The 26,668-nt window shown below is 44.8% G+C and overlaps 2 protein-coding genes and 2 non-coding genes across 5 annotated transcripts; 3 read left to right on the forward strand and 1 right to left on the reverse strand.

Moving 5' to 3' along the window:
• Positions 1-1,414: 1,414 nt before the first annotated feature.
• On the reverse strand, positions 1,415-26,426 carry gsap (gamma-secretase activating protein). 2 transcript variants are annotated; one of them, XM_076153148.1, is made up of 32 exons: positions 26,102-26,426; positions 25,258-25,328; positions 23,288-23,344; positions 23,109-23,178; positions 22,960-23,004; positions 22,712-22,800; positions 22,094-22,163; positions 21,755-21,804; positions 21,209-21,319; positions 21,039-21,095; positions 20,906-20,952; positions 20,702-20,787; positions 19,631-19,705; positions 19,465-19,551; positions 19,290-19,382; positions 19,012-19,189; positions 18,774-18,864; positions 18,143-18,212; positions 17,631-17,710; positions 17,434-17,511; positions 17,012-17,134; positions 16,731-16,786; positions 15,797-15,828; positions 14,424-14,485; positions 13,451-13,546; positions 11,180-11,250; positions 10,836-10,930; positions 9,503-9,622; positions 4,366-4,427; positions 3,191-3,295; positions 2,735-2,831; positions 1,415-2,530 (listed from the first exon to the last, which is right to left on the reverse strand). In XM_076153148.1, exons 1-32 carry the CDS (start codon positions 26,187-26,189, stop codon positions 2,430-2,432), a joined length of 2,613 nt encoding a protein of 870 aa, XP_076009263.1. In that variant the 5' UTR covers positions 26,190-26,426; the 3' UTR covers positions 1,415-2,429. The 2 variants fall into 2 exon arrangements, with proteins under 2 accessions (XP_076009263.1, XP_076009254.1); XM_076153139.1 differs by having other exon boundaries at positions 17,434-17,514.
• LOC143003497 (urotensin-2 receptor-like) lies at positions 7,471-8,942 on the forward strand. The gene is made up of 2 exons (XM_076154237.1): positions 7,471-7,854; positions 8,382-8,942. The coding sequence occupies exons 1-2, from the start codon at positions 7,471-7,473 to the stop codon at positions 8,940-8,942; spliced, it is 945 nt and encodes a 314-aa protein (XP_076010352.1).
• trnak-uuu (transfer RNA lysine (anticodon UUU)) lies at positions 24,421-24,493 on the forward strand. The gene has a single exon. It is a non-coding gene; the product is annotated as a tRNA-Lys (tRNA).
• Positions 25,127-25,199, forward strand: trnak-uuu (transfer RNA lysine (anticodon UUU)). Its single transcript has one exon. It is a non-coding gene; the product is annotated as a tRNA-Lys (tRNA).
• Positions 26,427-26,668: the final 242 nt, after the last annotated feature.

A 26,668-nucleotide genomic window follows, 5' to 3' on the forward strand; every position in this document is an offset into this window, starting at 1 on the left:
CAAGTCTTGAACTCGTCAGTATTATTTATGACTTACTTCTTTCACTTCTTCAATTCTAAGGAAGCTTCTAAGCTGACATATTTATTTTTTCACATTCTTGTGCGTGTGTTGTGGCGATGAAAACATTGCAATAACTCACAGCTTCTGGTCGGCTGTCGAATGCCTGCAATGTTAAATACAAACACGTAGGGAAAGGTGAGGCAATGAAAGAGCAGAGAGAGAGAGGACACATAATGCAGCAGGGGAGACTGGCGTGAATGAGAGGTGACATTAGGACGAGACTGAAGAAAAGCACACACACACACACACTCTAAATGGCATGGAGAGTTACTGGCAGCGGTTGGAGCTTTACTGGAATTCCTAGTATCTGCTGATCTTGTGTTTGGTGTTACCGTCACGGCCGCTGAGCACGTTTGTTGTGGATGTGAGGCGCAGATGGTCCCATTGCTGTCTGCAGCAGGTTCCCGTTTGCGTACGCGTGTGGCTTTATTGAACGTTTTGTGCTCGTTTGTCTCATCCAGTCAGTGTGATGGGTGTGATCAGCCATTGCCGGCCAATGCTGAGAGCTGTCAGCTCGACTTAGCTCCCTAACTGTTTGTGCTTATTAGCTGCGGCTACAGAACACTGATTGCATAACTCGAGTGGGGAGCAAGGGAGTTGTCAACATTTAAATGGGGTATTACTCAGAAGAATTGTTTTTATATGTGAGATGATTGCTTGCTCAAATATCTGAATACGGTTATTTGTGAGCAAGATGAGTGTGTTGAGTTTGTTCTGGGTGTGACTCAGTGTGTGTTGTCTTACACTAAGGCTATTTCAGGACTTCTGTGGAGCTTTGGTGAGTCAACGCCAAGCGGCAACATCAAATATTCTTCAGAATCCGATTGTTCATTTTATCCTTTGCAGAGCTTTTTTCTTTACTGCAAACACCTTGGCTGCAGTTATCCAGGATTATTAAGATCCTTCCCAAATTTGTCTCAGGGCTCCACGGTGCACTTGGCTTTGAGTTCTCAGGGTTATTCAAAGGACACGGTGTGGGCCCAGGCCTCACTCTACACAGAGAGCCTGTACAACATAATATAACAGCAAAAAGGACAAACGTGGTACATTTGACAAAGAAAATCTCTTTATTTGGGATTCATTACAAAAACGAAAATACAAAAATCCCTTTTTATACATGTCAGCAAGTGATTTCAACAATAAGTTTACAATTATTTTCACACCACAGTCCATTCCAGGCTTTCCCAGCTTCCAGTGAGAGCTCAGTCTCTGCGGCACGTGGTCACGTTATTCAAACCAGACCTCTCTGCGTGTGTGTGTGTGTGTGTGCATGCGTGTGTGTCCAGACTAACCTGTGCACTTCATATTACCACTTGACTGACAGTTTGGGTTTTTTTTTTCTTTTCGCCGAGGCTTACAAAGAGTTATTACAATCACGTCTGCCCCTCCCTCATTTATTTATCACCTCATTTCTAAATGTGTCCACACACCTGCCAGGGACAACCTCCGTCTGCTAAATATTACACGCTCGCTGCCAGTTTTGCACAATCCACATCCACTGAAGCGCTCCACTAAATCCTCCCGCAGCTCATCTGCCTTCTCTTCATCTCCATACTGTGTGCTTTGTCATTAATAAGGGGATTTGAAGAAGAGATAATGGCTTTTACCTGGATTCGCCTCATTAGCGTTCTTACGGAACACCGTCCTCATTACTGTGCGTCTCAGCATCTTGATGAGGTCGTGATTTCCAAACTTTATGATGAGATACGGTATAATCCAGGGTTCAAAGCTAATGTAAACTGTCTGTCCAGATGAAAGGGCAACTTCACAGATTTTGCTTGTTTATTTTTATTCAATGAGGGATCATTCCACAGCCACAAAAGCCATTTATTTACAGCTGTGTTAACGGCTAAGTGCTTCCCGTTACTATTACACTGAATTTGTTACGTCGGTAAAGTCTCAATTTCAGCAACACGTGTGTGTGTGTGTGTGTTTGTTTGTTTGTGTGTGTGTGTGTGTGCGGCTTTTGTCAGCGTGTAATCAACTTGATGGCCTAATGCATTATTGGATGCATAAGAGATTAAACTAGATTGATGAGATTTATAAATTTGGTTTCCGATATCTGACGTCTCTGCTCGTAAATTGGACGTGGTCGTAAATGGAGAGAATGCGCGCGCGTGTGTGTGTGTGTGTGTGTGTGTGTGTGTGTGTGTGTGTGTGTGTGTGTGTGTGTGTGAGTCTCTGTACTGTGAGTAGCTGCCCGCAGCAATAGATTTCCAGCAAAAACCTGAACTGTTATTTTTCATTCCACCGTTCTGCTCCTTCCATTCCTTTATCCCACCTTGGTTTGTTCCCAAACACTTGAAGCTTGTTTCCAATCTGTCTCTCTCTCTCTCTCTCTATCTCTCTTCCCATCATCTCCTTGTTCTTTATTTCTCCTCAAAGCCCAGCAGGATCAGCGTCTGTTTCAGGGCCGTCTCCTCCACAAACCGCGCATCCACATTCTCCTGCTCCTCGAACGGGTTTAGAGCTAAAACATAGATGGAACACACATACTCCTAAATCAAACTCACGCACACACACACACAGCTCTGCATGATAGAGAATCTAACGCTCTTCCCCAGAGCTCCTCCGACTCCAAACTCCAAAGAACTTTATGCATCTGTATCAGGATGTACAGCCAACACACACACACACACTCTCACACCGACACACACACACAAACACACTGTACCTTGTTCCTCTATATCAGACAGTATTTTTGCCAGGTAGGTAAGAGGCAGAAACTCTGGTCTGAAGCCTGGCTTGTCTCTGCCTGTGAATGCAAATCCCTGTGGAAGCGGGGGGAGACACAAAACACACGTATGGATCGCGGAACTTTTAGGAACACATACGCACACACACACACGGCTGGGACAAATCTGCAACAAATCTCGAAAGTAGTCAATTTAAATAAGTATGCAGCTTCAGTTGAACTTTGGGGAGACATTCCTGTCACCACAAACCTTAAACGTTCTCTTAAGTGGTTAAAATCTGCGGCATTGGATTTCGTGAGCACAACTCTGAAGGGTTTTAGTGTTTCCACGTGGATCTCTGGAACACCGTCACTTTATTTGCACTCCGCAGCTCTTAAAGTGTGTGTGCGCACGTGAGAGAGAGTGCACCGAGCCCACGTTTCTCTGCACATTACCTTGCTTTTGCTGTGTTTCTCCAGCAGACTCCGGACGTAATCTCTGGAGATGGAAGCGGAGGTGACAGGATGGTCCCACATCTGGTAGATCCTCTGCTCCATCGACTACACACACACACACACACACATAGTACACAAATGCACACAAAATAGACTCAGTTTTGGACGTTTGTAGCCATCGGTCATGGCTGATCATCCCTGGAGCACGTGAACATCTGTCCCTTTCGTTTTTGCCAAATGAAATTCCAAACCATTATCTGAGGACTCGACTGCTGAAGGGGATTTCCAGAGCGAGCTCATTTTTCATAGTTGAGGTATGCACACATAACACACACACATACTCACAGAAGACATTACAGGTGTGAATAACACAAACAGAGTAACATTCTATAAACATCTACTGAATACGTGCGTGTGTGTGTGTGTGTGTGTGTGTGTGGTGTGTGTGTAGTGTGTGTGTGTGTGTGTGTGTGTGTGTGTGTGTGTTTGTGTGCGCGCGCGTGTGTTGTACCTGGCAAACTCACCCAACAAGAGATACTAAAAGTCAACATTCCTCTGATCACAGTGCGGACACACACACACACAAACACAGTGGGTGTTATATTTCTGGTGAAATATACTGGACTCACATTGGAAAACATTACACAAGAGCCGGAGGAGACACACAAAGCGCGTACACACACACACACACTGAGCCTGGAGACTACCTAGCCTACCCCCTCCTCAACACACATACACACATGCTTTCACACCCCAACCAGTTACACGGGTGCTTTGTGATTGGCTTCAGGGAGGCTTGAGGGAGATGAGACCGAAAATAAGTTCTCACTCTTAATTGGAGCAGAATGGGAAGTTTGGGGAGAAACCCAGTGGAGACATCAGAATCTCTCTCCCTAACTTATAGATGGAATTGTAATCCGCTCATACATTGTTTATTAAGTCCTTATAGCAAATACCAGGATGGAAAACACATGACATCGCCGCCCTCTCCACCAAACCTGCTCAGCCTACCTGCCACCATCACCACAGCTTACATTATTCTACTCAACTGCAGGATTTAGTTTGCAGAGTGACTAATTCACGCTCCGGATAAAAACATTATCCCCTCTTCAGGCTTTAATCCTTAAAACACACTTTTTTCTTCACTTCTCAGACACACACAGGAGAGAAATTACCTGGGGGAGTCTCTTCAGAATGCTGAACTTCAGTTTCTCGTTGGCGTCGCTGTTGTCTAAATCTGGAGTCAAAAAGGAAACGGAGGCAATGTGCTGCAAATTAATCTGACAAATTTGAATTTTCACACGGATAAGGTGACATCACGCATCCTCTGTTCTTGTATATTCCAGCTTATTACCAGAAAACACTTTCTGTATGAAAATGTGGGCTGGGAAAGAGGAAAAACAAACGTCTCAGTGATCTGCAGGGTTGTGAAAGGCCCCTGTGGTGGCCTGTTGTAAAACCCTCCAACACGCCACCACATTACTGTCATGATTGATTCCCATTTAGTTCAAACTCATACATCATCTGTTTTTCAATGAGGCATATTTTGCGTCGCAGTGAGCAGCAGCGAGCTCATTCATCCATTTTTTAGCATCTCATCTGCATCGGGGCCGCGGCGGTGAGAGAGAAGCCGAGCGTTCCTCTGTAGCGACTCGATTCGGCACCTTCAGCACAACTCCCAGGTGCTGCCGGGCATGCTGGGAAATGTAGTCCTGTCAGCATGTCCTGAGTGTCCTCTGCTTTCTCTTCATCAGCACAATCCCCAGATTGAGATATGGCCAAAGTCCTGCATTTGCAGAAAATGTACTCCCCCCCCATCGTCCGAATGACGCAGAAAAAAGTCTGACAGTCGTATTAACGGCTGAGTGAAAAATCCTGAGCGGCTGCAGTAAAAAACCATCAAACCTCAGGGCAGCTAACGCCTCTGCCTGACAGTTTATGAATATGATTTAGAGCAGGAAGTCAGACAACAGATATAAGAGCTCTGGTCGGGGTAGTCGATGGATATTTGTGTAATTTCTGGGGAGAAGGGAGGCATGAAAGACCACATCAAAGTCCTGTTCTCTCCCTTTCAAGCTCCAAATCATTCAGACTTCCTGCCTTTTCAGCTGCGAGGCTCTCTCTTTGGTGATTGTGTCCATGAGAAAGAACCGTTTAGACTGCAACCACACCAAGAGCAACAACAAACACCAGATATTTTGGTGCTGTTGTTCTTGGTGCCAAGCCCTGAATGTTTGGTCCTGTGAGGGTTGGATTTTCCACTGCCCGAAATCCACACCAGAACATAAACAATGAGACATTCCTGTCATACTTAAAAAGAACTGGACTGAAAAATCACCTGCCAACCAGTGATGGCAGGCTGCATGTTGTGCAGGCTGCTCTGTCCTCTTTAAACATCACAAGTGCAACCGCAGTGACCAGTGTGGTTTCTGTGTGTGTGTGTGTGTGTGTGTGTTAGCATCTAACATGTCGGTGGTGATCCATTTTGTTCACCGACGCCATGTTACTGATCTCATTTCAGGGTTTCGGTTTTCAGTTTAAAGTATTAACAGTCGGTCCATGGTTTTCAAAATCAAGCTGAATCATCATTTTCAACGTTCCTTATCCTTTTAATACGCTCCGTACCGTCCGGTTAACCCTTCACGAAGCTGCGGTCACGTCAGATGATGTCGTGCGCATATTCCATGTGATCTTTAATGATTTTCTGCTGTTACCTGCTGTCTGCAACTTCCTGTGGGTTTTGTGTTGCAAATGATACGAGTGTAACAAAGGTGGAGGAAGTTCCAGCCATCTGGTTTCCTGTTGTCGTAGCTTGTGGCGGTCATGATTAAATGCTAAAACTATTATGCCCAACCTGTATGTATCAGTAAGCCTGTAGGAGACATTTAAAATTCATATTTTACAGGCTTCAGGCTTTGATCAATAATAGTATCAATTTACATGTAATTTTTTTATATTTATTATATTTATACTTATTATATGATCATTAGTTGAACAGTCAACTAGACCAACTCATACTGTATCTGTACTATATTACTGTTTAGCTGCACAATTTTCTGACTTCACAACTTTCCAACTTCATAATTTTAGGGATATTTGCCAACAAAAATACAAAATATGTGTAATTTATCTTCAAAAGTATCAAATATTAACAGTATAAATTTTTTTAAACTGTATATCAGTCTCCCAATGTTTCAATTCGTCAACAGTTTGCATTATTCCAAGAGGATTCCACTGAGATTTGTCATTATTTACGCAATCTCTGAGGCTTTTGTGATGTTACTGCACACTTTTCACTTTTTTTTTTTTCACTTCTCAGAGCGATCCACCCCTCAAAAAAAAAGAAAGAAAGCGTTCACTGTCTTCGGGTCGCGTGAAGGGGAAACCCTGAGTCAGCACTTCTCCGCTCTTCCTCGGAATTCAAACAGCTGAGGCACAGATTCGATGACTCATTTGTCTCGCAGTTCTGTCGGGGGGAAGGAAAATGAATCTTCTTCCGATGAATCCTCTCTCACACGAAGTTTTAAGTCAGAGAGGAAGACGCGCTTGGCTGTGTAATTATTGATCCCCGGTAGGTACAATATCGGTAAAACATCCCCGCAGCTCCCGTGTTCTAACCTCTGCTGCATTCATTTCCTCCCTAAAACTTTTTTGACTTTGTCGTAAATCTGGGATGAACCCACGTTTCTGTCCGCACTTCCTGGATTTCACGCGGCGAGGTCACTTTAGTTCCGCCTCATCTTGCTTCAGACGGGGAACGGCTCTGCTTCCAAGCAGTTCGCAGTGCTTTACCCTTCCAAAACTTTCCATTAGCCGACGCCGTTTGGCACCCGGTGAGTTTTATGGGCTCTCGGCGGAACAGTTTGGCCCTGACCCGCTTCACTTCAGGTCTTTTGGCATCACACAGGGAAATAATCCTCAGTGGAGGTCCTTCATCAAAGTTAAAGCTCCAGCGAGTGACAGTACTGAGTGTAATATCTGGAATCAGGAGGCAATACTCCTCCTGATTGACTGTGACTTGGATACACCGTGACTAACAAGGTAGAATAAGCTGGAATAATGTTGTGAAAGTCAAAGTTTGTGCCTCTCTGGATGTTTTGAAGCTTCATAGTGGGTAGAGAGACCGCATCAGCGCCGCTCCTGCGTTCTGTCCTCATTCAACATGAAACCACAGAGCACCACAGTGAGCAACATAAGAGCGCCTGTCTGTCTGTCTCAGTCACACATGTGCACAACCTGCCCACCATCAGCATCTCCATCTCCATCTTCATCCCTTAACGATGACCGTCAACAATAGTGCCGGTGTGGCAAACTGTCTCTGGGCCTCCTCCTCCTCCTCCTCCCCCTCCTGCGTCCAGACTGAGCACATCATCGCTGGTCTGATTCTCTCAGGCTGCTGCCTGGTTGGTGTCCCCACCAACATCTTTGTCATTGCAAGCCTCGGCCGGCGTCTGCGTCGCACCTCCATCACCATCCACCTCCTCTTCAGCCTGGCCGTGTCGGACATCCTCACCCTGCTCTGCCTGCCCGTCGGCATGGTGATGTTCTACAACGGATTCCCTCTGACCGACGCACTGTGCTACCTCTATTTTTTCTTCTTCTTCTTCTGCCTTTCCTCCGGTTTTATCACCCTGGTGCTGATGAGCATCCAGCGGTACTTTCAGGTATGTGAAATGTTACGCTTCGTTTGACATCAATTTTTGAGGGAGAGAGAGAGAGAGAGCGAGTAGCGTGAGATGTCAGCAGCTGCCATTAAGGGCCTCATCACAAACTAAACAGAGAGAGCGAGAGAAGCACTAATGCGTTTTGAAATCTGTTTGGTTCTTTTCAGCAGGGAGAAACTGTTGGGCTGGCAAATTATCAGCAAAGCACCGATGGCAGCTTGATGCCAAAACATCTTTTATCTGTGTCCATGCGTTAAAAGGAAAATGTGGCAGAAAATGAGGTGTGAATTGCAGCACAAAAGAATATTCACTGTGCAGAACAGAAAAATGTTTGGGGTTTTTTTTTTTGGAGGGCGAGTGATAGACAACGTTCTTCCAGTTCCATTACGCTGAAACGCACAGTTAGAAGCTCCCATTAGCCGAGCGTGTGGCTACGCATACTAAGTGTTCTTCGGCAGAGACGGGATTTCAGATCTTGATCAATGGACGACCTCAAGCGAAAAATGTCACCACGTTTGTTGCAACAGGTTCTTCATCCCAAGAAGTGGGCTTGGCTGAGCAAGAGAGACCAGAAGGTGCTGGTGTTGGGCGCGTGGGTGCTGGGAGCCCTGCTGTCTCTGCCTGTGCTGTTCTGTTTGAGAGACGACGGGGCCGGCGACGAGGGAGATGCTCGTCACTCCTGCACGAACCTAAGGATCATGCCCATCCTGGAGGTGGTGTACTCAGGATTAACAGTCGCAAGTTACCTCATCCTGTTGTACTTCTACCTGCGACTCGTACGAGGGGTCAACAGGGTCAAGCTCTCCAACAAGTATCAGTCTCGAATGGCCAAGATCATCCTTCGAATACTTGCCGCCTCCTTGGCCTTCTCCATTCCTCCGCTGGTCCTCCGTGTGCTGCATGCGGTCGCGGCGCTCAAGGAATCCCCGCATCTTCTTCAGCTCAGTAAGAAGCTGGTGTTTGTGGAATGTTTGTATTTCCTCAATCCCTGCCTCAACCCGTTCCTCTATTTCTTTTCCTCTCGGGATCGGAAGGGACGCGACTGCAGCAAAGGAAGAGAGTCCGAGTCCTGTAAGGATGGCTTTTAAAAGATCACCGCCCTGCTTTATTCTTCTTTCCTCTTTCAATGGCACCTTGTTACCTTAGTAACCTAACTCTCCATATACTGTACATGACTGACTCTGCTTGCTACCTGTAGGAGAATCAATAGTAGTACAAATGCCAATACTGTCACAAAAGTATGAATGTTCTAATTTCAGACTTACACATTTGATGAATATTATATTAAAGCGGCAGTATAGGATATTTTACAACCTTGTCTTCCCTGTTATATTTATAAATATATTAACACTTTATACTCTATACTTGTATATCTTTAATCACTTTTCTGTAACTTTCTTTTAACGCAGAACAATGCAGTCAGCTCCTTTGTATACATTTAAAAATAAATGCTTGCATACTGACTGGCATCAAACATTTACAATAGAGTTCATTTAATCAGCAGGAACTTAACGTCTATGAGTTTGGATAGAAATACACAGAAACTACTTTCACATCCAGAAATGCGTGCGTGTATGCCTGTGCGTGTGTGTGTATGTGTGTGTGTGTGTGTGTGTGTGTGTGTGTGTGTGTGTGTGTGTGTGTGTACCTGTCATGAGCCGAGACACAAAGGTTTCAGTGAGCTGCAGGAGCCCGTGGTCGATGTACTGCAGGAAGGTGTGATGAGGGAGGCAACGCACGCCAAACACAGCTAACAGGGTATTATAGCCTGGAGGGGAGAGAGAGAGAGAGAAAGAGTGAGCTTTAACCTCTGAAGTTCTTCACCATAGCTGATGAAAAATATACCCATACACCGTGAACACACACACACACAGTCCGCTGCATAACCTCTGAGTGATGTTTTCTTCTTCTTTTTTTCTAACCACGCTCCACCACACTAATAGGCAGCTTCTGACTCACACTAACACACATTTGCACCTGTTAAGTGCCTTGCTCGGAGGGGGGGATGGGAGAGAGGTACTTTTTATGCCGGTCCAGACCAGAGTGGTGTCTCATACCTAGCAGTAGAACTATCTAAGGCCAAGAGACGTCTCCCAAAAGCTCAAGTTCAGGGCGCTTCTGGTCATTTTCCCAGACAGAATTTGATCTTCTGGTGCTTTCTGGTGTAACATCAGGCGGCTGGTTGCATCACCGCTGCAGAGCTCCGCATTCCTCACGGTTCTTTCCTTATTTTCCTGCGCTGTCGAAATTATTTGTCTGGGCTCCGCACTTCATAAAACAGTAAATAAGCTCCATCTTCCTTCCTTCTCGCCGTCCTGTCGCCTGTGTCCCTACTGCACCCTCTACAGGCAGGAAGTGGCACAAACTTCATAAACATGTTGAGACATAACCGTGACTGTTGAGGTCGTAATTCCCCGTGTGGTGATTTGTCGTATATTTGGGTGGCGGCGCTCTAAAGCTTCGCCCGCCATAGATCTGATCAGTGGGAGGAGCTAGAGAGATGCAAGTTTTGTTACTGGGTAAGCATTTAAGTAAAGCGATGAAAACATTACATGCTGTAAAAACATTGTTTCATTGTTTCTTCTCTGGCAGCACACTGGGCCCCTCACACACACACACACACACACACACACACACACACACACACACACACACACACACACACACACACACACACACACACACACACACACACACACACACACACACTGTCCAAGAGCAGAATGCAACTGAGTAATGGGGAGGGTTTCAAATTAATTCAGATTATTGAAAATATATTCAGCTACCACGTTACCCATGTCTGCACTATGCTAATGTTTAACATATTTTTGGTTACATTAGTGCAGGAGTGAGAGTCGGGGTCCGCGGTGCCACAGTTCCAACACACATTGTTATTCTGGGTGACGAGAGAGCCAGAGAATACTATGATACTAAAATGTGTGTGTGTGTGTGTGTGTGTGTGTGGGTGGGTGGGTGTGTACCTGGTGGGAGGGGCAGGCAGAGTCCTCTTGTGGCTTCCAGGATCCGAAACATGAAATGAAACATAGACCACTCTGCTGGACTACCCTGCTGTGCGCTGAAATATCACACACACACACACACACACACACACACACACACACATACATACAGTCCAGGAATCTTTTGAATAAGAATGTTACATAACGTGATCACACACGTGAAAAAGGTCAGCTGTGTTTGATTGCAAGAGCAGGAAGTGATTGGATCTGGAGCACACATGTGTAAAGACGAACACACGACGGACGTACACACACATGAACACACACACACAGACACAGAGAGAAGATAATGAAGGGTTACTCACAGGCACAAAACACGAGGTCCAAGTTTGCTCTTCAGCCACACTGACTCCAACATGTGCCTGATGATTTCCAGCTAAAGACACAACACACACGCAAACACACACGTTTTGAACACGTTGAGCTCAGCAGAGAGAGAAAGCCTGCTTATAATTAATAATTCGGTTTTTTGGATTTCTTTGTTTCATTGCGCACTTCTTTAACTTTCAGCTTCCTCAATTCCTTCTTTCACCCCCGCTTCCCATTTTCATTTCCCCCCTCTACACAAGCAACACAGTGAATCATTCTCTTCACACACACACACACACAAACACACAACCACACACACACACACACTCATCATTTCACCACACAAAGTATCACTCGTCCACACATGAGTAAACTGTGCAATATACTCAAACTTCCCTGCTGCTTACTAGGAGACACACACACGCACGCACACACTCTCTGTCCGCACATGACCACTCTCTCATCTCTGCGCCGTGGCAAAACAGGAAGTGGATGTGCCTCATTCTCATCCTGCAGACCGGTAGGAAAGCCTGCTGCTGTCTGACCCCCCCCCCCCCCTCGAACACACGCTAAAGTCCTGCCGTGACCCCCCATGGTGAGAACGTCACTTGCTTACGTAACCGGTTTGCCAAAAAATACAAACACAATCAAAATGGGGCCAAAGTATCTACTCCCTTTGCTTTTTTCTACAGACATCTTTCTACAGTGTTTCAAAACTCCATATATCAAATTGTAACGCCAGACTGTTAACCTGTTAACCGCATCGACTGCGTTTGCTAAACTCAATAATGAGACATTCCTTCTTCATCCGTTAGCTTTTCTCCTGGTTGCTGATAGAACTCTGCCCCCCTCCCTCTCCCCCTCCCCCTCCTGAGATCAATGAAAAGCACAAAAATATGTAGTCTAAAAACAGACAAGTGATTAAAGGCGAACGCTCCTGCTTAGAAATCCTTAGGTGGCTCTTTTATTTGAGTAAAATCAAGGATCAGCGATTTGTCTTAATGAGCCGCCGCCGCTTCTGCTGCCGCCCAGACGAACACACTGAATGTACACACACACCGTGGCTCCCCCCCGCTGAGGGAAAAAGTTCAATAACCCCGAGTGCGCCGTAACTTTTCTGCTGCATAATTAAACATTTAAAATATTCCAGCCGATTCCATTTCTTTTGAATGTGCATTCCCTCGCCTCTTAATCGTTTGCGTCCGGCTATTAGCGGGCTTGTTTCAGTCGCCGGAGGAATGCATCTCGGTTGTCCGTGGCAAAATGGAGACGGGAGATAAATAAGTATGACAATAATGTACTGTGGAGCTGTAATCTATCATAGCAGAAGTTCCACAGCTCTTAACAGCTGTAATCTATTTCACCCCACAACTTCTCCCTTGTGTCAACGCAGCCATTAGTCTCAATAAGCAATGACACAAGGGGGGGTGGGGGGGGGATGTTCTTTCATTGCGGAAAAGCGAGCGAGGCTTCTTTGAAATGTACCACCCGAGTGTTTTGAGGATGAGTGAGTTTGACGCCGAGGTGCATTCAGGGGATTCGGTTTCGGCCGCAGTTGTGGGAGCGCAATGGCCCCAAAACGTGAGAGGGAGCAGATGGGGGAGGTTCCTGCCACGTACCTGAGACAAATACATTCAGCAATGATCACCCGTTTCCATTTAAGAGCTCATCTCGCCGGCTCGCGATGCAGGTTAATGCTCCTTGAGTAGAGCCATCGTCTGGATTCCTTCCTATGGCCCTTTTCCGCTCTTGTCATTTGCAATTCCGTAAAGTCTAAAAACGTGCTGCACCCTGCTTTCCATTCGATTCAGGCCTTTACCCTTGGCCTGCTTTAATACAGTTGGATGATGTATGCTTTATGTCTGCTCTTCGCAGTCGAGGGAATCGTCTCCTAGGAATACTAAAGGCCGACTTCATACCAGCCGGCGTCTCAGTGCGGAGCCGATCCCCACCCGCGCGGAGACACTTTACTCTTTGGGTGAATACGCAAAGCAAAAAGACTCAAACGGTGGCCTGAACCTCTCCAAAGCTGAGGAGCACGAGTCCATCCGAGTGTGACACTGCCAGAGTCACTTAACCTTCCTGGAGATTTGAAGGTAAAAAGTGGGAAGTAAACATAACCTTGAACGGTGCACTAAGTAGAGTTCAATGCTTCTTTTATGAATAAATAAATACAGATTGAGTTCCTGGACCTCTTTCAAAATAGGCCAATACACAGGCACACACACACACACACACACACACACAAACACACGGCGTGCACCAACCAATTTAGCTACGTAGTTCACAACCAGCGAGTCAATCTTCTTCTTCCCCAGTCGAGGCAGGTGTCTGTTCAGATGCTCCCGGAGCTTATCGACTGTCTGCAATGCAAAACACACACACAAACGCACCTTTAATATTGTGTGTGCAGTCAAGTGTGTGTGTGTGAGCGTAGCGTGAATGAAAGTGAGATTTCGTGTTTGTGAGCCTGTTTTGCGCATACTTTGCAGTGCTCTCGGCAAGGTCAAATTGAGTCCACCTCATCTTTTCGCTCGGCTACAGTGTTCCGGAATTGATTTGGAGGAGGAGAGGAAAGGGGAGGAGAGGACAGGAGAGGAGAGGAAGGAGGAGGAAAACAAGTGCAGAGTTGACAACATCCCGACATCCTCCGGGGACAAGGAGAGAGGAGGCAAAGAGAGGGGGGACAGAAGGAGAGGGGGAAGAATCAAAGGATGGCCGAGGGGGAAGGAAGCGACAGAAGGCGAGACGGAGGGAGAAAGGAGGCGGAGAGGAGGACTGGGTCACTCTAAGAATAGCCGAGAGGCTGCCGAGCATCCAGAACCCTGGATGAGTCCCTTTAAATTGAAGCCATAGATGCTGAGCCTGGGGGAGAAACGCTGGAGGAGATGAAACTGTCCGTCAGACAGCGAACACAACCGGAAAAAGCCAGGCGGGGGACCTTAAAGGTGCTGACTCATCCATCTGCAACCGCTGAGTAAAATCATCTCTACTAGGAGAAACAGTTATCAGACCTGCCCCCACCCCCTTGAAGAAGCCGCTTTTATCATGGATTTCTGACGTTCTATGCAGTCCATGCGATTGATTGATTAAGTGATCGATTTTAGTCATTGATCAATTTCTGGGACCCAAACAAAAACAAAAATAGCCCCACGCATTTCCTAGATCAATTATTGCTGGACCGGTGTTTCACTTATGCATTCCCCCAGGGGTTACGACCCTGTGTGTGTGTTTGCTCACCAGGCCGATCAGCGCCCTCTGTTGGTGGTCTTCCTCCTGGAACAGCGGCACCTGCATCTTATCTGGAAGAGACCGGGCAACAGTGGGTACACAAGGCGCATAAAAGACTTTGATGGCGCTCGATTTGACACGACCGTGCAGCCTCAGGTGTGTTTGTGTGTGTTTGTGTGTGTGTGTGTGTGTTGGAGCGGGGAAAATCATTAAATGGACCATCAGTCGAAAATGGAGTGGATCCCAATTCTGGTCTTTTACGACTTAAATAAAATGAGAGAACTGAACCTGAGATATTAATGGATTCTTTTTGGGGTTGTGTTTGTGCTTGAAAAATACATTGCAAGGCTTTGGGGGTTATGAGGCTGCAATCCCGCTGAGTGTAAGTGTGAGTGTGTATGTGTGTGTGTGCGTGTTTTGTTTTATGTCAGCTGCACAGAAGTGGACCAAGCTCAAACTAGGTTACTTTAACTGAATTATTTCCGCACACACACCAACAAACACCATCTTTTGATCACTCTTACACACACATACACACACATAGTGAAACCTGTACATTTCTACATTTCCTCTATTTGCTTTCATTTCTGCTGGACCTTGGTTGTTTTTGCATTTTTTGTCCCTTTGACCTGCGTTGCCATAGTTACGGCACTGTTGGAGTTATTTGCGGGGATCGTCTTAAAAGCTAATTCCCAAATCATCAAAGAAACATCACAAACAGCAGGATTTGACTGATGTGTTGCTGAACATTTGGGCGCGGCGATTCAAAAACAGCAGCTGATCCAAGAGATCCAAAAGGAGCTATGGTGACATCATGATTCTTGGGCTAGTAGTGTAAGCATCTGCGTGCGAGGGGCGATCGAATTTCAGTCCGTGCGTCTTCTACGATTGAATGTGAGGGAGTGTATGGGTGTGTGTGTGTGTGTGTGGGTCCTGTCTCATATTTGACGCAAAACAGCTGCGTTGGATTCGAGAGGGAGAGAGAGAGAGAGAGAGAGAGAGAGAGAGAGAGAGAGGAAGACAAAGAGTGCGAGGAGAAGGAAGCACCTAACCCCTCGCTGTTATATAATTATCTCATTCTTCACCTCTCCTCTTTTTCTTTGACTGTATTTCCCTCCCCCCCCCCCCCCCCCCCCCCTCCTCCTCCCCCTCCCCCTCCCTCTCCTCTCCCTCCATGATAAATTAGCGCTGCGGTTCTGTTCAGCTCAATTCTCCAGTGGGCATGAAGAATGTGACCCCAGGAAGAACACACAAACCCAATCGCACTCAACTAGGTATAAAGTGCCATATTTTACCCATTTGTTGTGTGTGTGTGTGTGTGTGTGTGTGCCGGCATGTTCACATCCATTATTCATGTGTGTATAGAGCGTATTGTGTCTTACCGAGACACCAGGTGTCCACCATTGATAGAACTCTGCAAAATGAGAAGAAAAAAAACAATCCCTGAAGGCAGAATTCTCATTTTGTAAATGGGAAGAATGCAGAAAAAGTACAAAGGAAAATTATAGATAAGTATTAATTGAGCGGTTGAGCAGCTGCAGTTTTAACTTGGAATTACTATTTGAGAAGTGGTGATATTTAAATGCACCGCAAATAAGAAAATCTGAACTTGGCTTCCCATCATCCCAACATGAGTTCAGCCATGTTCCTCTGATTGATCTTTGACTTTTACATTCACTAATCACAAGTGTGTCGATGTAATCGGTGTTCAGTGTTTTACATACAACTTTATTTTCTCTCTCTATTTCCATTCATAGCATTCATAGCTTGGGGAAAAGTGTGCAACATTCACCAATCAAATGTCCCAGAAGGTGGGAAATAGCTCCTTCACAAGAATATACCCAAAGATAAACGTACATGTTAGATGTCTATATTGCTTCAGAAGCAACTTTGGAGGGGGCAAACATTCCTAAGCCAAGAAACATTTCAACGCATTTTACAGGTGATGAATGTGCTCCTGCTTAGTTATGAATGCAGGAAAAGTCAAATTCTTTCAAATCAGATTGCTCATATTGGGGTTGCCATGTCCAGAGATCAATTTCCCAGTCCACCTTAAACCTGGCGTACAGAAGACACATCACTAAACGACGCTAACGCCAAACCTCCTCCCAATTTGGTCCAAATCAAGCTGGATATCACTTTAAAAATGGTAAGAAATTGGATCAGTGGCGTTGAGGGCCTTCTGTCATCTATAATTCTGACTTTGGAGCGCCTCGTCGGGCCAAACTGTGTACGTTCCTCGAGATTCTCTGCCTTCTTTCCGCTCCCTGGTGTCTGTACGTTTCTTCACACGGCTACAGTGTGACTCAGACCTACTTTTTTGTGTTCTCCTCAATGTGATTCATGTGGCTGGAAGATATCCTCTCGTTCCTCTGAAACACAGCAACAGTTGTCATGGGGGGGAGGGGGAGGGGCTGCTGTCACAAAGAACCCAACAGATATACTGACAAAGACACACACACACACACGCGCCAAGCATCAAGCAGCATACTGAATGGGATGATAAAGTCAACTTCTTCTACTGTGAGTTGAATTTAGTTGTAATTTGTGTTTCACATACACACAAATACTGTATATATACACACACACACACACACCAGATTGTCCCAGTCAGCCTGTATAGATGAGGTTCTGTATCTGGGGTTAGGAACAGCTTCCAGGTGTTTTGTCCTCTCCGTGTTCCACTGCAGCTCTGACCAAAAACCCTGGAGACTCCTGGCCTACACACACACACACACACACACACGCACAGAGAGATACACTCAAGTGACAAAGCAAGGGCACTGCAAAACAATTAAGGATAATTGCATGTGAAATCCACACAAACAGACCGAATGAATCCTAGTCTGCTGTATACATAATGGAACTCGTTAGCATAAAGCATCTTAACGGTTCCACTGCAGTGCAACACAAAGTTCCTGCAGTTCACTATGATGATAAAAGGGATACATATAGATTATTAAAGATTATTAAAGAGCAATTCATGCGTGTTGCACTGCGCTGAGTAAGTTCTTCTTACCTTTCCTTTAAAACCAGGCTGGGCATGCAGCACTGTGGTACAGAACACACCAGGGACCTCCAACAAACACACCGGCACCTCCTCAAACAGACACACGCACTTAAGATTCATGTCCATACGTGTGTGTGTGTGTGTACTGTTTATTTTTATGCCTTTGAGTGTGTGTGTGTGTGTGTGTGTGAGTGTGTGTGCAGTACCTTCTTATCAAATATAGAGGAGTAAGGCAGGACTTTATCCAGGCTGAGTGACTTCTCATAACTAATTCTGTACAAAGACGCTGTGAGACAGAGACAGAGACACTCAGACAGACAGGGAGACAAACATTGTACAATATTTGTGTGTGCATGTTGTGAGAAATTATGCAAATGTGTTCAACAAGGTGCTCCGAAGTTCAACCTGATCTTCCATGCACCAGGTGTTGCTTGTTCTATTAAAGTTTAAGTATTAAATATGTATATTTACAAAGCCATTATGTGTACAAGAATAACAGACGCACGCACAGATGGGTATAAAATGTGTTTTGCTACGTCTGACAGGATTTCACCGTGTTTTTCTCAGATATTCCCAGGTTTTTCGTCTAACCCCGGCGTCTCTAAGGTCTCCAAATAACCAAATTAATTTCCTTATCCAGACGTTGCACAGCTGTGTGAGGAGCGGCGATGTGACGTGACGTGAGCAGGGACAGAAGGGAAACGTAGACCTGGTTTACCTAGAATGAACTCCTGGATCTGATCGAAGGACTCCAAGGCCATGACGTTGTCGCACAGCCACTCTATGACCTAGAAACAGGATGGAGACAGGGCATCCTTTAAAGCGTGTCATTTCATTCCTACTTCATCTAATATCCCCACTGAATCAATACTCAGCCTCTGATTGGATGTAGAATAGAAACATAAAGAGAAATAAAACACTTATGTCAAAGAAAAGGCACAACCTCCATCAGCAAAGAATACCAAATGTTGCCGTGGTGATTAATTGCTGAACCCAGCCTGCACTAATGAAGCTTATGACTCATTTAACGCCTAAAGAAAGGATTTATGGCGATCAATCGTTGTATTACTAATAGACTGAGTCACAGGTCAGAACAAACTTAATATCTCTCTCTCGTCTCTCTGTTTGATCTACTTCTCTGTCCCGTTCCATCACGACCCCTTGTCTCTTCCCCTTCAAGTCCTCGTCCCTCCATCTGCTCACTTCCAACTCAACGCTGACACCTACAGCACCAGCTTGAAATCACAGCCTGTTCTCCCATTGTCTCATCCTGACGGCTCAAACCTCCGTGACAGCTAGTTGGATTCACTCGATCGTATCTGACGCAGTGACATTGTCTCCGGCTGTACCTTGAGCTCCAGGTTTGGGTCGTTTCCCATGTAAACCAGCAAGCAGTGGAGGGCAGCCAGGCGCTGAGGGTCTGTCTCACTGCTGGAGAGCCTTGTGTGTGTGTGTGTGAGAGGGAGAGGGAGGACAGTCAGAAACTTTCATTTAAATTATGCAATTGAACAGAAATAAATGTGCACCAAAAATGTTTCCCAATGATGAAATTTAACTTTTGGCCAGCGAGGATCTGATTGTGCTCACCTGGGCATGCAGGTGGGTGTGTCCGATCCAAGTATCTGCAGCAAGTAGGTGGGGCTAAGCTCTGCGCTGTAGGTCATCCCATTGGCCAGATCCAACAGAGCCGTGCTGGACTCTTCCTCCACATGCAGGACAGAGACATCACCCGCCAGACACTGCAGGCCCACGGCCGCATCTCCACCTGAGGGTTTGTCGAGAAGAAGAGGAGGAGGTACAGAAGATGCGAGGGAGGAAGATGGCGCTCTGCCTGGTGAAGACTGCATGCGAGATCTTCGTCTTACCAGGGAGGAAGAGGGACTGACAGAGGATCTCCTGCTGCCGGGTGTTGATGCAGTGGAGGAAATGGCCCGGAAGGTAAACCAGGATGTAGTAACCTATTATAGAAAGAGGAATAAGTAAAAAAAAGTAGTCTAAATATGCTGTTGCTGATGAAGATGATGATGAGCACTGTATCACCTATTGGGATGAAGAGTGGATGGGGGCATGGCGTTTGCTGTGGTGACTCTTTATCGTCCAAAGTCACTCTGAACACCTTAGTGCAGTCTGGAGCGAGACATGGGAGAAAACATGAAATTAAAGCAATGAAACTCTCTTTAAAGGAGAAATACACACACATACACACCTTTGTGAACCAAAACCAGCGTGTAGATCACTTCCTTGTCACTCACAGGCTGGCTGTAGCACACACACATGCTCCCTAGAAACAAACCACAAGAAGGTGCCGGTATGAAAATGACGTCCACGATAATCAATGTGAAATCATTTCTGATCCAGTATTGTTTACATTAAAGTATTAGAAAACACAGTCAATTTGTGGAAACATTGATCTGCATAATTAATACCCACCAGGCAAATTACTGTGGCAGTGACCCTGCTTTAGTCATATCAAACGTGATTAAACCACGGTTAATCACGAGCTTTGTGGTTAAAGCGTGAATCAGAACTTTAATAGGCATTTGTATGTGGCGTTAATAAAAAGTAGGGCTGCACCTAACGATTTTTTTTTTAACGATTAATCTACAGATTATTTTTTAGATTAGTCAATTAATCTATAGATTATATTTATTACGCAATATAGCAATTATTTCCCCCAAAATCGATATTATATATTATATATATAAATAATAACTTCTCTTGAAAACAAACAAACGTAGCAAAGGTTATGCGATGCATTATTCCACAAATAACATGGGATTAAGCTTTTTAATAAAAAGCTTCATATCCCCCTTTGAAAGACTCTTTCAATCAGGCTCATTAAGACATAATGTTATGACTTATATTCTAAAACTTGATCTAAAATATGACCCTGATAAATAATAAGATGTCACTTATAAGATGATTCATTGACAATGTACGAATCATTAGAAAGGATTACATCATTCATTCTAATTTCATTAGCACTTTAATGGCAATCCATCACCGTGACTGTTAATTTTTAAATGCCCACAACTTTTAATGTATAATATCTGTAGGAGTGATGCATCGAGATTTATTATCAGGTGTCATTTGCATGGCAGATTATAATGTAGTTTATTAGTTGTGATGTGACTTACTTTCTTGTTTTCACACACCGAGGAACACAAGACATAAAAATATGATTACAGACATTAGGCATCGAACTGGATATTTGTTTGTGATGTTGTTTTACATTACGAGTGTGTTTGTGTCGTGTGTATGTGCGTGTATGTGTTACCTATTCTGTTTGTGAACACTTCCATTCTGACACGCTCCTGCACAACTCTCTCCATATGGTGATGGTCAAAACCCAGATTTACAAATCTGATGAGCACACACACACACACACACACACACACACACACACACAGAATATGCATAACTGTAACAAGTAAGCTGTCATGTGTTGTGTTTGTGTCTTCTGTGTGTAGTTGTTGCATACTTGACTGCACTGAAAGACTTAGCAGGTAAATCCAGTGGAAGCACCAACTGTAAGACATAAAAATGTGATATTTGTTCTTCATTTTGCTAACAGTTGTGTGCAAAAGTGCCGATGAGGAATTCAGAAGTCTTACCACCGTCTCACAGCTGTGGTTTTGGAAAAACTGAACACACTGCAGCACAAACCTGTCCTGCAAAACACACACATGAATACATTATTGTGTGTGATTAAGTACGTTTATTTTGTAAACTAGGACAAGAGTGTGTATACAGTATAGGTTTGTAGCTAATGTGTGTGCGTTACCTTATGTGTGAGGTAGTAGAGTCTTTGTGTGTGTCCGTCCCATTGGATCCACCTGAAGTCCTCCACGATTCTCTCTGCTACTTTGGACAAACGCTCCGGATTCATCATCACCTGATTTCACACAGACATATTCACACTCTTGAGGCAATTTTAACAAAGTTCCTTGATTTTTTAGGTCATTTACATGCAAACTATATCAGTCAAAACACGTTTAACTCTGTTCAAGTCCATTTTAATGTCTATGGCCTTGGTAAGTGAACCCCAAACATCTCCAGAAAGCTCCAAATTACTAAAGAATAAAATCTATGACCCAGTTCAGATGTAAATGGCCAAATAATCATGAAGACTTAAAGCGAAGAGGACGTACTGTATATACGTGAGGTTTGAATATGAGAAACAAACAAGAACTGGGTCATCTATGTAGGTTCCATCTGTTTCCTTCGGCCATTGATGCAAATATACAGCATGTACTCTTGGTATCACTTCCCACACACCTGTCCTAGAAAAACAGGAACCATTATACTGATACGTAAGAGCTCGACTCACCACTCTGTAGCCCTCCTCTTTGGTCAGTCGAACGTGGTACAGGTCCACGTCTGAAACACGCAGATTGGAAAGCGCCTTAATTAACTCTTTTGTGACCTTTCTCATACCAATGCAAAGTTTGAGTAACCCCGTCCCGACACTAATACGCGTACTAATCCGCCCGCACAGTTATATTTCTTGCAGTTCAGTTGGAGTTCTCCTGCCTTTCCATTAAAAGTTGAGCCCTAATTTCGTCCTCTACCTGTTCCAAGTGTGTCTCAGAGATGTAGAAGCGGAGAAAAGATTCCACAAAACTTCCCAATTTTCATTTTTATAATAGACACATATATAGAGACTCACATCCGTCGTCAGTCAGCAGCAGAAGATGGCTCTCCAGCACCGAGCCCCTGTCTGCTTCTTGATGGAGGAACTAAACAGACCCAAATGTGACGCAATCATGGCCCAATTTTCACACATCTCGTATATTTCAGGGGACAAATTGAGAGAGGGAGAGGGCGACACTCGCTGTCTGCAAGAGTGGGATTACCAGCAGTATAGCCTCAGCGTTAGAGCCCCATTGGCATGATAAAACACACATTTACATACTCATTATTCCCATGTTTCTACAACAATCTCCTTCATCTAATGGAGGACCCAAACGGTTTAGTGCTTTACATATTTAAATTGGGTATTCACAACAATCACCCTGCATTTGAATGGAGAGATAAAGCGAGGGAAATGTGAGATAAAGTGAGAGAGTGACAGAGAGAGAGAGAGAGAGAGAGGGAGGGAGAGAGAGAGAGAGAGAGAGAGAGAGAGAGAGAAGGAGGCCAGTGCACTTTCACCAAGCTTGCAAAATAAATAGACCACAGCGCTCACAGACTGTAAGCTCTGACTCTGCAAAACTATAATGTCAGACCATAGTTGCGGTAAAAGCTGCAAGGTAGACAAGACCACACACACATACACACACTCTACCTGCACTCTGACCCTGCAGTCTACTGCCTTGAGGACTTTGGTGTTGTTGATGGGATGGATCTCAATCAGGAGGGTTAAACACTTTGGCACTGGACAGACACAGTGAGAGGTTGCCAGGGGATAAAAGGGGAGTCAATGGGGATTATGGGTGGAAAACTTCAAAAAGATCAAATGGCTGATGTCATGGTCAAACAGAGGAAGAGAGAGAGGGAGAAAGAGAAAGAGAGCGAGAGAGTGTGTGTGTATACTTGTTCTGTGGTGCCCTCCTCCGCTGCTCTGCGCCAAACTGACAGCTACAGTAAGAAGGAAACATGGATGTGAGGTGACGAAACAACGTGTGTGTGTGTGCGTGTGTGTGGTTTAGACTGAGCTCCAACAGCGAGTTTTCCTGGCTCACCTAACAGCGTCTCCTCCTTGTTCAGGGAACAGCTGCTGACACACACTTGCTTGTCAAACGTATACAGGAGCTGTTGGGAAGAACACACACAGACACACCCACACACACACACACAGACGTCAGCGTAGCGACATCTTTTTTGACACAAACACACATGCAAACGGGAACACACACAATACCTTGTTCTGTTTGGTGTTTGGATCGTATTTGCCGACCCTGGTGGTCCCTGTTGCTCCCTATCAGAATAGAACCATGAAGATTAAATACATTAATACCATTAAAGAAGTAAAATTCTGCTCTGTTTACATCTTTATTCTTTAACTAACACAGGAAATGCTGTAGATCAGAAGTCAGGAGTTATCAACAGATGTGGAGCCTCCTGTTTATCGCCTCAAACTAATAACGTCTCCTCTTGGAAGACGGCTCCCCCCTGAGACAAGTGTTAGAAAACATTCATAACTGACAAAGTGACGCGCCTCCCCAGGGGACAAATCTGACGATGTGCAAACACACACACACACACACACACACAGGCGCATGGGGAGGCTTTTTCTTAACAACTTTTCATTTTCACCAAACTGTCCGAGAAATACACGGGAAAACCTTTCAAACAGAGTGAGGGAGTTTATTTGTGCTCTTATTCTGATCACCGACACACACGCTTGACCTCTCCATTTCCTCTGCTGACCTTTCCAATTACCCTGTCTGGACTTTCCTCCTCAAACCAATCCATCTGCGCCTTTTCGGGGTCAGGAGATTAGATTTTCGTCTTCTTTAAAAAACACAACCACGCATGCATAAAACAGAAAAACCGTGCATTATTTCCTCATTAACCTCAAACCATTAACCTGCTACCTCTTTGGCGGCTTCAACATTAAACATTTATGTTGCAGAGACACACACTAGTGTGTTTTGAATTCCAGTCAGGCGCAAAACTTTGCAAAGACGAAGAAAGCTTATAAAATAAAGTCTCAGACGTGGGATTTGAATGTTTCACTTAATAGAGCTCCTAAGGGAACATTAGACCACAGAATAGTTTGAAACATAATGTGGAGTTCAATAATTTGCAGTACAAGCGAGTTTCTGGAAAATAGGGTTATTTTGATATTCAGTGCACCACCCTTCTAAAAAAGGTAATTTGATATCCTCTAGTTTAACTCCACACAAAGCACAAGACCGGGCTTTGACACAAAAGTGACGCGACCTGAAATGCCAGTTCCTAACTGAGCTGGAAGGAGATGAGGATTAATGAGCTTCAGGTCACTCAGAGGCGTCTTGGCTGTGAAACTCTGTGGTTTATCTTACCATCAGAGCCTGGATAGCTCAGTCGGTAGAGCATCAGACTTTTAATCTGAGGGTCCAGGGTTCAAGTCCCTGTTCAGGCGAGGCTTTGCTTTTCTACTGCATTTGCACGATTTGGTCCAAAAAAAGCTTTGCCTATAGAAGTGCAATATCTGCTGTTTAAGAATTCCATGATCTGCAGATAAACAAACAGCATTAACAGTTTGTGCACTGGCTTTTGCAAGTGATGGATTAAGTTAGTGCTGATTTAAAGAAGATTAAAAGTCAGCATTTCTAACACTTCTGCAGCAATGTGATCGAATCAATTTTGAACTTGATACACAGGTATATATGTCAATCAGGGTCTGGATAACTCAGTAGCGCTCAGTAGTAGTAACTCGGTAGAGCATCAAACTTTTAATCTGAGGATGCAGGGTTCGAGTCCCTGTCCAGGTGAGCCACTGCTTGAAGCATGGTGTGGTTGAATGTTTTGGCCTTTTGTATCATAGGAAGTCAGGAAACTTGAATTAGCATTGAAACAGGAGAGTTTTGGAATCTTGTGACCTTGTGTTTCGCTTTCGTCTAGTGGAGGCAGGAACAGTGACGCTTAATCAGCAACACGATATCTGAACTGACTGCTACCTGAGGCTGATGAGAGACAGTTTATCTACCCTAGGTGCTTCCGATGTGTATTCCCTGTATGCATCAATACAGGAGGAGGTCCCATGCAGATCAGGGCCTGGATAGCTCAGTCGGTAGAGCATCAGACTTTTAAGCTGAGGGTCCAGGGTTCAAGTCCCTGTTCAGGCTAGTCATCACTTTGGAACCTGTCAGCATGATTACTTGCATTATGATGCTATGAACTTACTTTCCAGGAGTAGAGAATGACCCCATCTCTCTCAATGTTCAGGATACACGTGTCCACAGCTCTGGAGTACTCTGCACACAATGTCACTATAATTATAAACTTTACACTTCATATCATACCCATGTCAAGTACACTAAATACAAAGACAAATAGTATAGATTGCTAACAATGTCACACATTCTGATACCCATGCATCATAGGCACATAACATCCATGGCGTGTAACCATTTCACACACTTTAGTTGTGTCTAACCTAATGTTTACGGTCAATTTGTGACCTATAACAACTGTGCAATAACCGAATAGTTACATTTCCTTAAAATACTCAAAATCACAAACATATGACTGAAATTATGCAACTCTTGGTGTTTCTGGGTGACAACACCTTGATTTTAATGGTGAATATCCCATTATTTACAGGAGGAAAGATGAGTGTGAACAGCGCCATCTAGTGGTCAAACTTTAACCAAATTCAAAACTATTATAAGATTACCAATTTCCAGCCATAACATGTAGACTACTATGTGTACGGAACCTATTAATAGGTTGCATAAACGATTCTGTAAGGGCACGACATCACATGGCGAATAATTTAAATTCAGCCATCAGAAATAGACGTTTTCATTTCACACGAATCACAAAAAGGAAAAGTACAGGTGAACAAATAACATCGATGGTGGCTGCGTTCCATTTACTTATAAGAGCTGCTGGCGTAAACAACACAGCATGTAGAGAAGCAGAGTCCAGGTGCTGGCATTCCTAAATGGAATGCAGCCGGTATTGACGTTATTCGTGTAGTATTAGCGCGTTGTTCGGCTGTGAGAACCATCTTTAAACACCTCACCTGTAACTCTACACACGGACGCCTCCTTCCTCAGGATATCACACACAACATCCCTGTGTAAGTCGAACTTCGGCTGTAGTTTCAGCATGGCTACAACCTAAAATGTCTGGGGGGGTTCAAAGCGAAACTCCGGCGTCCTTTCCCCTGGGCAGCATCTTGCAGCTCTCCGGTCTTGACATCATGTGACAGAAAGTCGTTACATGTCAACTTTGTACAGGTAGAAAGCAAGAGAAAACAATAAAACACTTGAGCACGGGACCATGTTAGTTAGTTAATTCTTGTGTGCGTGTTTGGAAAGTGAGGTTTATTGACATGCGGAAATGTCACGTTAGCTCCGCCCTCCATACGCGGGGGGAGCGGGGGGACGCGCTGTCATAGGCCGGGAACAGCGTCAGTCCCGCGGGGTGGCATCTCTCACCGCCCCGTTGAATGTCTGGGTCACCTGACATGACCGCCAAGCACCCAGGCTCCACAGAGAAGGGGAACCTGACAAAGCTGTTCTTTTATTTTTAGAAGTCAGCTATTTTTCTGATGTACTTTTTTCTCGAAATATATATGTGTACCTTA

This window comes from Genypterus blacodes, unplaced genomic scaffold, assembly GCF_046128005.1.
Source record: "Genypterus blacodes isolate CSIRO-AG114 ecotype Tasmania unplaced genomic scaffold, CSIRO-AGI_Gbla_v1 ptg000007l_1, whole genome shotgun sequence".
Classification (NCBI taxonomy): domain Eukaryota; kingdom Metazoa; phylum Chordata; class Actinopteri; order Ophidiiformes; family Ophidiidae; genus Genypterus; species Genypterus blacodes.

Bases quoted from the DNA above. Each gene is read 5' to 3' on its own strand.
- LOC143003497 (XM_076154237.1), top strand. From the start codon at position 7,471: ATGACCGTCAACAATAGTGCCGGTGTGGCAAACTGTCTCTGGGCCTCC. The intron at 7,855-8,381 runs GTATGTGAAATG...TTGTTGCAACAG, and splicing joins GCATCCAGCGGTACTTTCAG to GTTCTTCATCCCAAGAAGTG.
- gsap (XM_076153139.1), bottom strand. From the start codon at position 26,189: ATGCTGAAACTACAGCCGAAGTTCGACTTACACAGGGATGTTGTGTGT. The intron at 19,190-19,289 runs GTAAGACGAAGA...ACAAACCCTCAG, and splicing joins TCAGTCCCTCTTCCTCCCTG to GTGGAGATGCGGCCGTGGGC. The intron at 9,623-10,835 runs GTACACACCCAC...TCTCCCCTCCAG, and splicing joins CTGCCTGCCCCTCCCACCAG to GCTATAATACCCTGTTAGCT.